This window comes from Psittacula echo, assembly GCF_963264785.1.
Source record: "Psittacula echo genome assembly, chromosome: 5".
NCBI lineage: Eukaryota > Metazoa > Chordata > Aves > Psittaciformes > Psittacidae > Psittacula > Psittacula echo.
This window is the reverse complement of record NC_137739.1, coordinates 67,631,690-67,645,027: the sequence shown is the minus strand read 5'-3', so window position 1 is coordinate 67,645,027 and position 13,338 is coordinate 67,631,690. Positions and strand designations below refer to the sequence as shown.

The following is a 13,338-nucleotide window of genomic DNA, read 5'->3' as shown; positions in this document are numbered from 1 at the left end:
GGTATTATTTGTTCTTCTGCTTTCACAATACTTTGAGGATGTACTTCTTAAAAAATACAGCGAATGTTGTCATCTAGCTTCAGAGGATTACTGGAAAACAGAAAAGTGATCCACAGCACCTTTGTGGGACTCTTAGACCATGCAACTCTGGCAAATGCAAGCACATGATTTCTATAATAACTTCTACGATGGACAAAGTGTATTTGTGGATGTAATATATCCCAAAGTGTTAGCTACATAAAGCTAAAAATTTCTAGGAAGTGCAAAATTAAACTTCTTCAAGAAGTTGTGATGGAGAGACTAAGACTAAATTTTGGGTATCTACCCTGTGAATTATGCATCTTTGGTCCCATTATAGTCAGTGGAGATCTAGATATTACTGTGAGTAGAACATGGAGGTCACTGATTTCAGCTAGTTGTTATCTATTCCATTTTGAGCATTGGACCTCACCCAGTTTTCTGAAGTAGACATCTATATACAAATACCTCCATTCAGGAGCAGAGTCCTGCCCGAATCTTCTACGTATTGAATGGGTTTGTCAGTCTTCCCAAAATGGCTTTGTGGCTCCAAGTTGCTTTAAAAACTTGCATGTAAGTGCTTTCACAAATCTAACTTCACTTGCTAAATACCCAAGGTCATAAGTACATAAATCTATTCCATTGAAGGTGTGGAAGAGAAAAGACTAGAGAGAACGACAGAAAAATATTAAACACTTGCATATGTTTCCGGATCTTTGACAGGTCTGTACTGCCAGCAAAAAAGATGTTCTGCACATTGATTTTAAATCTCTCTGACAGGAATTCCAGCACAAGCACACAAGCATTTTGTTTGTTGCTCTTAAATGTAGGATACTGTTAACCCCCCCGTGTGTCGGTGGCCTCAGCTTATTGCCCCAGAGTGTGGGGTATATAAATTTCTCAGGGAAGCAATCTGATTTTTTTTTTTTAATGATTTTTAAAATATGATAATTTTTCCCTCATCTGCTGCTGAGAGCTGAATTGAACTCTTTCCCCTGAAGTTTTTAAAAATAGTTTTGCCTGGAGCAGAAATCTGATGTAGAAAACATGTCTAAACAGTTAAATGCAACAGATACAACAGGAAAAAACGTAAAACTATGTTTCTGAGTGGGAAGTGTAAAGCAATTTGCAATGAAATTGTGGCATGTTGTGCCAGTGAAAGTGTGGGGTTTTTTCTCTTCTATTATGCTGTCTTTGATCCCTCAACCCTTATCCTCAAGAGAGGGCTACAAATGTTTTTCAGAGGACATTTTTGAAAGTAAAATTAAAACTAGAAGTTAATACAGAAAATCATGGGTTGAATAAACACATTAGCTTTTGTCATACGTCTTAAGTGGTCTTTTTTGTTGGTAGTCTCTCTATGTTGCACAGATGATTAATCATAACTCTCACTAAGAGAGCACTGTCGTATCTGTCCTCTTGTGAATGTACTTAATTCCTCTGTTCTGTAGTTTGCTGCAGCCTCTTCTAGGTAGCCTCACTGAATAATACATGTCTACTCAAATTCAAAGCAACAGGGCTTGTATATTGTAGTTTTATTATCAGGTACAAAACCCAGTTTGTGTGCCCAGAAGCTTGTCCATTTCCTAAACTGTCATCTAACAAAATACTGTCTCTTCTAACAAACTTTCTCTTCTGAATGAGAAATACTTAATTTTACTTTTAGAGGGTGGCAGAGATGATTTGTCTTCTAGAAAAATATTATTAAAATCCATGAAAGCTTGACTTCAAAATTTACATAAGATTTTTAGCGTTGAGAGGAGGATTACAGTAGTTTAGCTGCTGGAAAACATATTTATTATGTTAGCTTTTCTCTCTGCATTTTTTTGTGTGACAAAGAAATGGTTGAGGAGCTTCCCAAGAGTTGTAAAATAGTTTAGGTATTGTTTGTGTTAGAGTTAAGAAACTGATTCTTCTTAGAGCTGCATGACATAAACATTTGGTTTATTTGTGTTTCATTTTTGTACTTCATTCTGTGTTCCCCCTTCTTTCTAGTTGCTTGAGGTGAGTAATAGTTGAAAAAGTCTCTGTCTGATGTATCAGTACATTGTGCTTTGTCAGCTTGAAGCTTCCTCTGTTTGCATGGATTTCTCATGCTGTTACAGGAAAAAAAACCCAGAATGTTCTTCCTCATTCCCCAGCTATTGCAAATAGCAGTTGGTAAGGAGGAAAGACAGGTGTGATGCTAGGAGCTTGTGTGTTTAAGAGAGAATGGATTTCGACCTTTTAAATCCACCAAGTACTTAATTATTCACTTAATCTACATCTGGAATGCCCTTCAGCAGTTGGTATTAATTGATCTTCCTCAATTTAGTGATAACATAGAGACAAGTGACTCTGAAAGAGAGAGTTATTTACTACAAGTGTACTTCTGCAAACCTGAGGGGGAAAAGACTCATTTCTGATCTTGCAGTGAACTCCCCAACTGTGGAGATAATCCGTTACTCAGTGTTGTGGTTTCATGTACAGCAGGCATAAATGCATTTATTACAAACAGCAGGATACTTGTAATCAGGATTAGAAGGGCTTCTGAAGTATTGAAACTTTGTTTTAAATAGTGGACATAGAGTTCTAATAGAAAGATTTTTTTTTTTTTTTTTTTTTTTTTTTAATTCCCCCAATTCCCTTCTAAAACATTGATTCAGTATCTGTGTTCTGGTCTTTCAGGATGCTTCAGACATTTCAGGATGCTTCAGACATTTCAGAATGCTTAAAACTAGCCCATTCATAAAACTTTGTACTTGAAAGGAAAGGAGTCTAGCTCAGATCTCAGAAGTCTTCCTGAATTTTCATCCAACTTAAAATCTGAACCTGTTTTTGCAAATAATGATGGATATATGCATATGATGGTCTTCTACTTAGTTATTAATGAAAACATTCTCTAGATAATTGTTTTTAATGTGGTGTTAATGCACAGGGATCCAGCCTGTTTATTATTACTCTACACCCGTTCTCCTATTTCACCTTTTCTTCATTCTCCTATATTTAAACTTAATAAAATGAAAGTTTGGAATAGTATTGTGAAACAATTACTGGCAAGTGTATCTGAAGCTATAACAACTGTTATAAAGTTTAACTGCAGGTTGGTTGTTTTGGTTTTGATTTTCATCCTTAAAGAACAGGTATTTCCGGAAAATATCTCTGTGCTATCCTAATTTACAGCAAATATAAGATCGTGCTTTTCCTGCAATTGTTCTAGACTTAGAAGATTTTAACTGAAGAAAGGGATGGGGACTTCAATTCTTATCATGTCTTGTGTTGAGTGTTAATGTCCATATCTTCTTTCTCTTTCTTTTCTGAATGTGTTTCATGTAGCTAAGTTGTGTAGGATAATTAGTGCTGCTTCATTTTTCTTAAGTGATGATGATGATGATATTGTTTTGACCTATTTTCTGTCTAATTTAGGGCAACATATCCCAAAGTTGTTGGTTTTTGGTTTGTTGGGGTTTTTTTGTAGAAAAATCGCAAAAGTAGTTGAACGTGTCTTTCCCATTTCTCTCCATGGTTATGTCTGAAAAAATATTAGCCTTGATTCTTCAAGGTACATTATGTAAATGAAACCTTTTATTTTGAATTGCTCCTGGGATCAGGGCCCTTTAATGGCACTCCAGCCTAACCAGGAGCGATGCTGCAGCTACTCCTCACCATTCCAGATTTAGCCCAACCCTGTTCAGACATCTAGTTTCTTGGTACCTTTTTATTAAGCTTTAGTTTTTGCTAGGTTTAGTTAGAAATTTTTCTGTTTGGGAAAGATTCCTAAAGATTATCTTCTGGGTTTCTGAACTAAACCATTTGAAAACTTTTACACTCTGATCTTTAGAAGGCTTATGCTGAAGTCTTAGTGGATATGCTTCAAAGCACTTGAAATCTTACTTTAGGAGTTGAAAAACCTGAAAATCATGTTTTTAAAATTCCTTTTCAAGAACTGAGTTGTAATAGGGCCCCGACCTTATTCATGTGTGCGTAAACACTATTGACAGTGCCTCTTGGAGTCTACTTGAGCGAGGAGAAACAAAATGCAAAGATAAACTTCTATCTTTTTAAATCCAGGTGTTGTGGGGGCTTTTGGGGGGCGCGGGGTGGTGTGTTAGGAAAATGAGTGACGAGTCAGCTGATGAATATAACTAGCATGTGGTTTAAATGACCCTTCCCCACTGAAAGCAGCTAGATTGAGTGTGGTGAATTTGTGCAAATCATTATACCTATTTGAAGTCACAGGTTCTGACAAGACACTTGTGAATCAAGCCATGAAGATGTATTGTTTCTTAAATATGACAAGTATCCCAAGAGTATCAAGGCATGTATACATTTATGTAGTTCATAATACACATAAATTTAGGTAACTTTCGTTATAAAAAGGTATATTTGTGATGTGGTTTTCCCAAGCTTTCTCCGAGATACCTGTTATATCTTTGAATCATTTTGTCTTCTCATGTCAAACAGGTTAAGTATGAAATGGATAACAAACTGTCAGTGGTGCTCTGCCTGGTAGGAGATACTGTGATTTGACTTTTGGGGGCAGAGAACATTTTGCTTTTAACAATGAAGAATGCAAACTCCACCTTTTGGTTTCCAGCCAAGCCTGATCTCCTGTAGTAATATTGGTTTGACATGGTGCTGCATGTGGGAAAGCTAATTATATGTCTCCTAGTATAATTTTATTCTGATTAGAAGTTATCTTCTAACTTTATGCTTAGTGTTAGATCTTAAAGGGGAGACTTTCTTATCCTGAAACAAGGAGGTGATCCTGCCCCTCTACTCTGCTTTGTGAGACCTCACTTGGAGTATTGTGTGCAGTTCTGGTGTCCTCAACATAAAAAGGACATGGAACTGTTGGAACAAGTCCAGAGGAGGGCCACGAGGATGATCAGGGGACTGGAGCACCTCCCGTATGGAGACAGGCTGAGAAAGTTGGGGCTGTTCAGCCTGGAGGAGAGAAGGCTGCGTGGAGACCTCATAGCAGCCTTCTAGTATCTGAAGGGGGCCTACAAGGATGCTGGGGAGGGGCTATTCATCAGGGACTGTAGTGACAGGACAAGGGGTAACGGGTTCAAACTTAAACAGGGGAAGTTTAGATTGGATCTAAGGAAGAAATTCTTTACTGAGAGGGTGGTGAGGCGCTGGAATGGGTTGCCCAGGGAGGTTGTGAATGCTCCATCCTTGGCGGTGTTCAAGGCCAGGTTGGATGAGGCCTTGGGTGGCATGGTTTAGTGTGGGGTGTCCCTGCCCGTGGCAGGGGGGTTGGAACTAGATGATCTCAAGGTCCTTTCCAACCCTAACTATTCTATGATTCTGTGATTCTAAGTATAATTATGGAAACAGGGGAAACTTTGCTTTTGATTTTTGGGGGGTCTTTTTGTTTTTTTTTTCTGGATTTTTTTCATTTTGAAATACTAAATCTATAGCGTGCGGCCTTCTAGTAATAGTGTATTTGACCAATTTGGAAGAAATAACTACACTATGAGCATGCTTTACGTTTCATTGGAGGAAAACAAAAAGACTGAGTGCTGCATAGAACTTGGCCTTTATTTGTTCAAAGATTTGCCAGTAATTCCACATATACTGGAAGTTAATGTCTGGCATAGTGTATTGGAGTGGGAGCACCTGGTCAAGTTCTTAGGAGGTGAAATGTCAGTATAATGATAAGGCTTTTAGTCTGAGTGGAAACCTGGAGATTCAAATTGAATTAATCATTTTAATAATAGAAAAAAATATCCCTCTGGTGGTGATGGAGAGCAAAGGTGCAAAGATCAGCATTGTGAAAAAGGTTGCGATGAAGAATTCCTAAATTAGGGCTTCTAAACACTGTGATTCCTTGTATGGTTTTGGAAACTTATGTACTGCTGTTAAGCAGTGAGCTATCTTATAGTAACTGTCTAGCTTTTAATACAATGCAGCTGTTGTGTGTTGATGCTTTTTTCTTTGCATAATACAAAATGTATTGGATAGGTTGAATTGCTACCAAGAAAGACATTCTGATTTTTCATGAGAGTTGTATTAAACTTTGCTTAATTTAAAATTTTTGTGAGAAGTCTTTTGATCTTTTACTTTTAGAACGCCCCATACCCTTTGATCACATGATGTATGACCACCTACAGAAATGGGGTCCCCGCAGAGAAGAGGTGAAATTTTTTCTTCGTCATGAGGAGTCACCAGCTGAAAGTAATGAACAGAGTAAGTACATTTATCCTGTAGTGTTGTAATTTAATCATATTTAAAAATTTTCTCAAGTGAGTTTGAGTATCAATTTTTTCAGTGAACTTCAGTAGATACATGTGTAATACTCCTTCCCTATACCAAAACCATTTTTAACCTTTCTCAGTGGTGCATATATTGCCATTCTTGAATTCCCTTCTCTAGAATAATTTCTTCGAGTCTATTGAGCAATGGTTTTGTAGTAAAATTGGTTTCTGTTCTGCTTTATTCTGATCTGGGAATGTTGATGGGTATTAGAGGCTTAATGCATACTTTTTTCTTGTTGAGATAAAGTCCCTTATATCTTGAGAAGGTGGGATTGTTCTTTTTGACTGCTGTTCTCTTTTAGTTGCCCACAGAAAAGAATCAGTAAAGTACTTTGACTTCCTTAGAAATTAAAATCTATTTTACAGACATCATTGGCAGAGCAGTCTCAGTGGCTTTGCTTTCTCAGAACTTCATGTAGATGTATTTTTGTAGTGGCACCTTGAAAAATCGCTTGTCTGCTTGGTTCTGCGGGAAAAGTGTTGCATAAAAAAAGTGCTGGATGAAGTGGGGCTTTCTTAAAAGACTTAAATAGAAGGATTTCAGTTTTCTAATCTAACTAGTATAGACTTAATTTATAAGAAGACTTGAGGCAGTGCATTATATACTAATGGCTGTCAGAGTGTCTGGAGGATAGGAAAGGTATCTTGAAGTGAGATGTGTATTTGCATGCTCAGATTATCGTTACTCATTCAACTAATCCGACTACTTCTGACAATTGAATTTCAAATTTTGGCTGAGTCCTTAACTGCTTTGAGCTGAGGTTTCTGGTACGTTCCCTTTCATGACATCATAGCCTAAACAGAAGTCAGAAAAGCAGAGCTGCATGTCTCCACATTTTACAGAGGAAGTCTGAATTAAATGCTTCATTTCTGCTGATTCCACTGCTTACAAAGAACAGCTTAATAAAAAAGAGTCGGTACTAGCAGAATAAAAATTCACAGGTAAAAATTTTATATGAAAGTTCTTGAACAGATTTCAGGAGTGGGAAACCATTTGTGTTGAGAACTGAACTTTGCACTAAGAGCGATGCTTTACTTTTAGGTGGACGTCAAGCCCAAAATCAAAGAAATGGCATAAATATACCTATGGAGAAGCGTACAGAGAATGGGGTATGTAATAATTCATACAGGTTTTGGCTCAATTCCACTTAAATATTTGATGTGTTTAGAATTACTGGGTTCTAAGATATATTGTGGTGAGAACTGGTGGAAAATACAGAGATCTTGTTCTGTTTTGATTTGTTTGTTTTTGTTATAAGGTCAATAGGAGAGTATGGCTTTCGTGAACTATTCTAAATTTTCCGTCTAGAAAATAAGTCACGTGTGATGTGAGACACCCTCAGAGTCTTACTCATTACTGCATTTTTCTAATCTGTCTTCCTCTGACTTATTCATCCTGAGTGAAAAAAAACAAAACCCAAAACAGCTGCACTATTCTTTCATGCTAATATTTCCTATCCAGATATCTTTTCTTGTTTGATTTATCTCACTGGTACTGATTTATGACACAGCCGTGTTAATACATAAGAATGTATCTGTGAATTGCGATGTTTTCAGATGCTGGTAGAAGAGGTTGCATACCCCTCAGAGTCACCTCTTCATACTTTTGTTCTTTTTTTTTTTTTTTTTTTTTTTTAATGCCCTTGGTTAATTTCTGTGCTTGTTTTTTGTTTGTTGGTGGGTTTTTTTGGTGGTTTTGTTTTGGTTTTTTTACTAAAATATGTCTAGATTTCTAGTTTAAAATAGATATTATATACCATAGGCAACCTGTTCAGTGGCATTTAGTGAATCCTGGTTAGAACATCCTCTCTTTTACAAGTAAAATGTAGTTCATCTCTTTTGGAATTACCATGGCTTAAAAACCGCTACTCCTGAGATGAAACTCACTTTACTTGTCTCTCTTCTCAATAATAATAATGAAGACTCTACAGAGCATATTCTGCTCTCATTTGCTCAAGGCCGTTCTCCTGCCTTTTGCTGAGGCACTGTACCTATAGTTGACTATTTTTAAACACTTTTAAATCTCAATATAAAGATTTGAGGGTCACTAATTCATTGTCGTATTGCCTCTATGAAGCACTGTCAATTTCTAAGTACATCTAGGGCTCCTTCTCAGGGTAAAATAATGCCTAAAAAAGTTTACAAGAAAAAAAATCAGGTTTTCAAGCTGAGATGTCTTAAAGAAAAAACCCTACAATGTTAATAATTGCGCAGGTTAAACAATTATATGCTTGTAGATTGCCTGATAACTGGCATCTAACAGTCACACACATAAAAACAGTGCAACAATAAAATTGTTTAGTTTGCAGCTCTTAGCAGCTTGTTTTGTGTATGGCATGTGGGTCTAGTGGAAGGAATTTTTTCCCTATTCAAAGCAGTTAATCATGTATTGCGTCCTACATTCCTTTTCTGTAGAGAACCCTAGCTGATATCCTCTGTTGAGCAGATCCGTTTATCCTGCATCCATTGTCATATTGACAATGTAGTGAGATCATAGTGCTATAATGTGCTAGAGGAACATAACTCTTTCATGACCTCCACTGGCTATTTCTCCATTCCTTCATTTGAGACATAACATCTTTGGAAATCAGATCTGGCATGTGCATTATACTTACAATCTCACTTCTTAGCAGCACTAAAGTGTATGATAGCATGGCTTTTTATTTAGTTCAGATTGCTGTTAATTTTTATGGGTAAAGGTCAGACCTTTAATAAAACTGATACCTTGGACTATTCAGTATCTGTTTAAAAAAAGATAAAATGAAGTTTTGCCACAATGTTAAAGTTTTATTAGGGAACTGGTCACTTCAAAATGGACTTTTAAAAGTTTAGGAAACTATTAAAACACAAGACTAAAGCCTGAAGGGTGTGTATTAATGTAACTTGTGGTGAGTTTTATGCCAAAACCGGTACGAAGTAGGCCTTGAAAGTGTATAAAACTAAGATTTTTCAATTGTACCAAGTTTTAAATCAGAGGGGGAGGGGAAAAAAGAGGTGGCTTCAGGATCAGGGACTTAATCAGCTTACATTTACGTAATGCATTAGGCTTATTCACTGTTACTGGCATTCTGAATGTTAGACTAGCTCTCAAATCAATGCAAACCAATGGAACATTGAAGATAGCTCAAATCTTATCAAATATTCTGCATTCAGGTATATTTTTATTATGTATACTGTTTTAATGATGAAATAATTGCTTTTTACTGAATAACTAGAAAGAGCTGAAAGTGTGACACACATAAGAAACTTTAAGGTGAATGTTTGCTTTAGTGTTTGAATCAATAGTCTTGAAAAAAATGATGTGCAGTCTGTTCTGGAGTTCTATTTGGATAATCCTATTAATTGTAATTTTGTCATATGTAGTATGATTTTTTTTTTGTATGTGTCCTTTAAAATAACATATGCTTGATCAGCAATTATTTTAGTAATGGTTAGCTTAAAATCACATTATATAAATGCTTAAATTTTAAGAGATTAAATTCAAAACAAAGATATAATGTTACAGAGGGAATAGGCTAGGTCTCTTTAAACAGTGAAACATATGTTGTTGTAGTAAGAATACTTACCTGTAAGTGCTCATCTAAGAGCTTTGCATTCTGCATAACAGTCTAAAGGAAAAACTATGTGAGATTTTGTAAATTAACAAGTTCTCTTATTTGTGAGGTGAACTTTTGGGGTTCGCTTTTGTTTACAACTTTCCTTCCTAGAAGTGGTATTACGCCTCATCTCTTTCTGCCACAGCACAAAGATACAGATATGTGGAGGTAAGACTTCCGTAACTGAACATTTCCTTTTGACAGGGGGATTGGACAGTGTCTGAAGACGTGTAACTGAGCCAGTTGGATTTGAACACAAGTCGTAAAAAGGGAAATTCGAATTAAATATTGGGGAAAATGTTTTCTTGACGAGAGTAATGGATGTTGGAACAGACTTGTTTGGTTGCGGTGGAATTTCTATCTAGCCAAATAAAGTTCTGATCAGTGTGAACTGCTCTGAGCAGGGGTTACTGAACCCCTTCAGGGTAACTTCCAGAGGCTCCTTTCTACCTACTTATTCTTGACTCTGTGATCAGTGGCCATGAAGCAGTGGTCATACAATGGTGGGGTCTTGTTTGCTTCCCAACATCTTAGCTTGCGATCCAAGCTTCATCCCGCAGAAGCAGCAGCCACCCGAAAAGAGTGGGACAGAGCAAATATAGTTGTAACCACTGGGGGTCAGTGGTAGACAGGAGAGGGACTGGGGAGCCACCAGTCGCGCAGCAGTCACCAGTCATCAATAGGAAAAGTGGATAAGTATGTAAAGGAAGTACCAGAAAGAGAACTGGCTGGATGATGATGGTTGTCCAGATGAAAAAATAATGAGATAACAGAAATTTTTTGAAGATAAGGAAACAAGAAAGCAGATGCAGCTCGGGAGAAAAAAGGATGAGATTCAGGAACATGATGAAAGCAAAATGGATTTGAGTAGAAGTAAACTAGTGTAATGAAAACAATCTGTATATGATGACAATACTCGTTTTCTGTAGTTGGTTTAAATTGTTTTTCTATTTGATAATTTGCTTGGGGAACATAAAGTGGCAGCTTGTGGTCTCCTGTACCATTTTTTCTTTATTTTTGCTGTTTCTAGTATTAAAATTGCTTCCCTAATTTAAAAAGACTGATATCAATAAGCTTTTTCCCTGATGGATATTGATTGAAGCCGTTGACAAGAAACACAAAATGGAACCTGATTTTTATCGCTCGCTATGAAATTTGTGCTAGCTTTAGTGTAAAAGAAACTTGTGTAGAAGAAAAGTTCACCATTGTCTCACACTAGAAAGTCATAGTCCTGTACATTTTCTTAGTCTTGAAGGTGTGACCAGTAGATAAAGGAGAGAATTAAAATTCTGTGCTGATTACATAACAGAACTGAACTCCACTATTTCTGTTCAGGTGGATCACAACAGGTAGTCCAACTGTTTTAGCATCAGGTGACCGTTACACTTTAATGCTGGGGAAATTGCTCAGGACACTTGTATTAACAGATAAACTTAAAACTTCTTCATATATGTACACGTAAAGCAGTTTTGAATACTACTGGTTTACCTTAGGAGAGCGTGCTGTTGCTGATGGAGAGTAGATACAGCCATCTGATGCAGTCAGTCTCTATCATATTCCATTGTGACAACAGTAAAGCTACACTGATTTTGAGTTCATGTGGTATGGCTTGTCAAATTCTAGGTTTAGAGTTTAGATAGGTTTACATGTGGTGCCAAAATCCTGCAGTAGAACAGTATGCTGTTCATTAGCTTTAATGATTCAATCCATACAAGTGCAATAAAAGACATTAACCATCTAATACACACTTTGTCATATACTTCCTATGACAAATTTTTTAAAATGCGTTCTAAGAAGTGTCTGATAAAGAATTTTCAAAGATGGCTGAATGGGGGTTCACAAGTATACTTGCACAGGTGAAATACTTTAAGGTCTCCTTAGCCTGTTGACAAGGATCTAAAAAGAAATTAATTGTGAGGAAAAAGGCAAACTAGTTAAATGTTTAACAGAAGTAGTAATCCCTAGAGAGAAGAAATGGTGAAGGATAAAGACTTTAGTCTGGAATAGGAGTTGTTCTTCACACCTGAGCTGCAAATTGAATTTAATATAAGCTTGTAAGTATTAAGTATTTTCTGTTTATAACATTGAACAATGTATTTGGAAGAGGCTGCCATTCATGTAAGACAGGTTTTAATCAAATCTGTTTAAAATGAACAAATAACTAAGTCTCTGGAAATCTAGATTCACTTAGGGGTGCCATAGCAAAGTCTAAGCAATTAATTCCATTAAAAGGTAATAAAAAAAAAATTTAGGCACAAGGAATTCTAACATTTTGCAGAGAAGGAAAAAAATTCTGAAGAAATCTGCTTGTAGGCTGCCTGGAACATTTTGACCATGTAAAAACCCCTAGTAATTAGCTCAAATTTTTCATAATCTTCTGTTGCAACTTTCTGTGTTGCTTTTGTTAAGGAGACAAAAATAGCTGTATCTGCTACTTCAGTCAAGGGTGTTCCCTTTACTAAGACATACATTCCTAGAATCATTTTCACCCCTCAGAGAGGGGAGCCTTGCTGCCCCAACAGCAGTCTTCTGCACTGTCAGATTCTTGTTCAAGCCCCGGATCAGCTTAATAGAGTATGGATTCTCCTTGGACTGATACAGTTCTTCATAAGTCTGTCTAAAGCACTTTCCAGACAGCTGGCAGAATCTTACTCTTCAAAAAATAGAAAAAACTAATCCAATTAAAGGGCTTAAGGGAAAAAGGAATTAAATTAGAAAGTGTATGTATGTGTGGGGGGAAAGAATAGTCTAAAGCTAATTTTAATGTATCCAAATAGCTTTTGAATTCTTGCTGGACTAGAAATCCCAGTCTCTTCACACCTCAGTAAATGATAGTTATGTAGGGTAAAATCTCTACCACACTGATAACTGTGAGATCTATAAGAAAGAACTTCTATGAAACTGTAGGGAAATCAAATGCTCCTGACCTCATACCTCACTCTGAGGCCTCTTGTAAACTTTTCAGGCAGAATCACATCATTCTTGGATTTGGAAAGTCATGAACACTGTTGTGACATGTCCTGTGTGATCTCAAATACATTTCAATTCATAATGAACAAAGTTACTAGATGCTCACATTTTATAAGAATAACTTGATATCATGCAATTTTCCTGTTACAATTTTAATTATGATAGCATTAGTTTATTACTAATATTAGCTTTTAATATCTGACTTAATTTGTTTTGAGGAGCCTAACATTGTTTGACTTACTGGGATCAGGAAACGCTCTTGGAACACGCTTGGAACATTGTGAAAGGATGATTTTCCTCCATGCCTTCTCCATGTATTTATATAGTATTTGATCTCTGTCACTCTAGATATCAAATATCTACCTGTATGACTATGGATATGAGAGATACTCACCATATACAGACTTGTGGTATACAGACATTTACATACACTCACTTGTAGTATACAGACTTCGTAGTTCTGCTGCTCTTCTGGGCATCAGAAATAGCTTTGCTCAGCAAGCTACAGAGAA

At 36.5% G+C, this 13,338-nt stretch overlaps 1 protein-coding gene across 3 annotated transcripts in view; it reads left to right on the top strand.

The window, feature by feature from the left end:
* Positions 1-13,338, top strand: part of PPP1R13B (protein phosphatase 1 regulatory subunit 13B) — a gene marked incomplete at its 5' end in the record, with an annotated part of 70,686 nt that overhangs the window by 28,791 nt on the left and 28,557 nt on the right. For all 3 annotated transcript variants that reach the window (XM_080617874.1, XM_080617873.1, XM_080617875.1), the window contains 2 exons: positions 6,073-6,192; positions 7,303-7,370. In XM_080617874.1, coding sequence (XP_080474000.1) covers positions 6,073-6,192; positions 7,303-7,370 — 188 coding nt within the window. The remainder of the gene's footprint in view (positions 1-6,072; positions 6,193-7,302; positions 7,371-13,338) is intronic.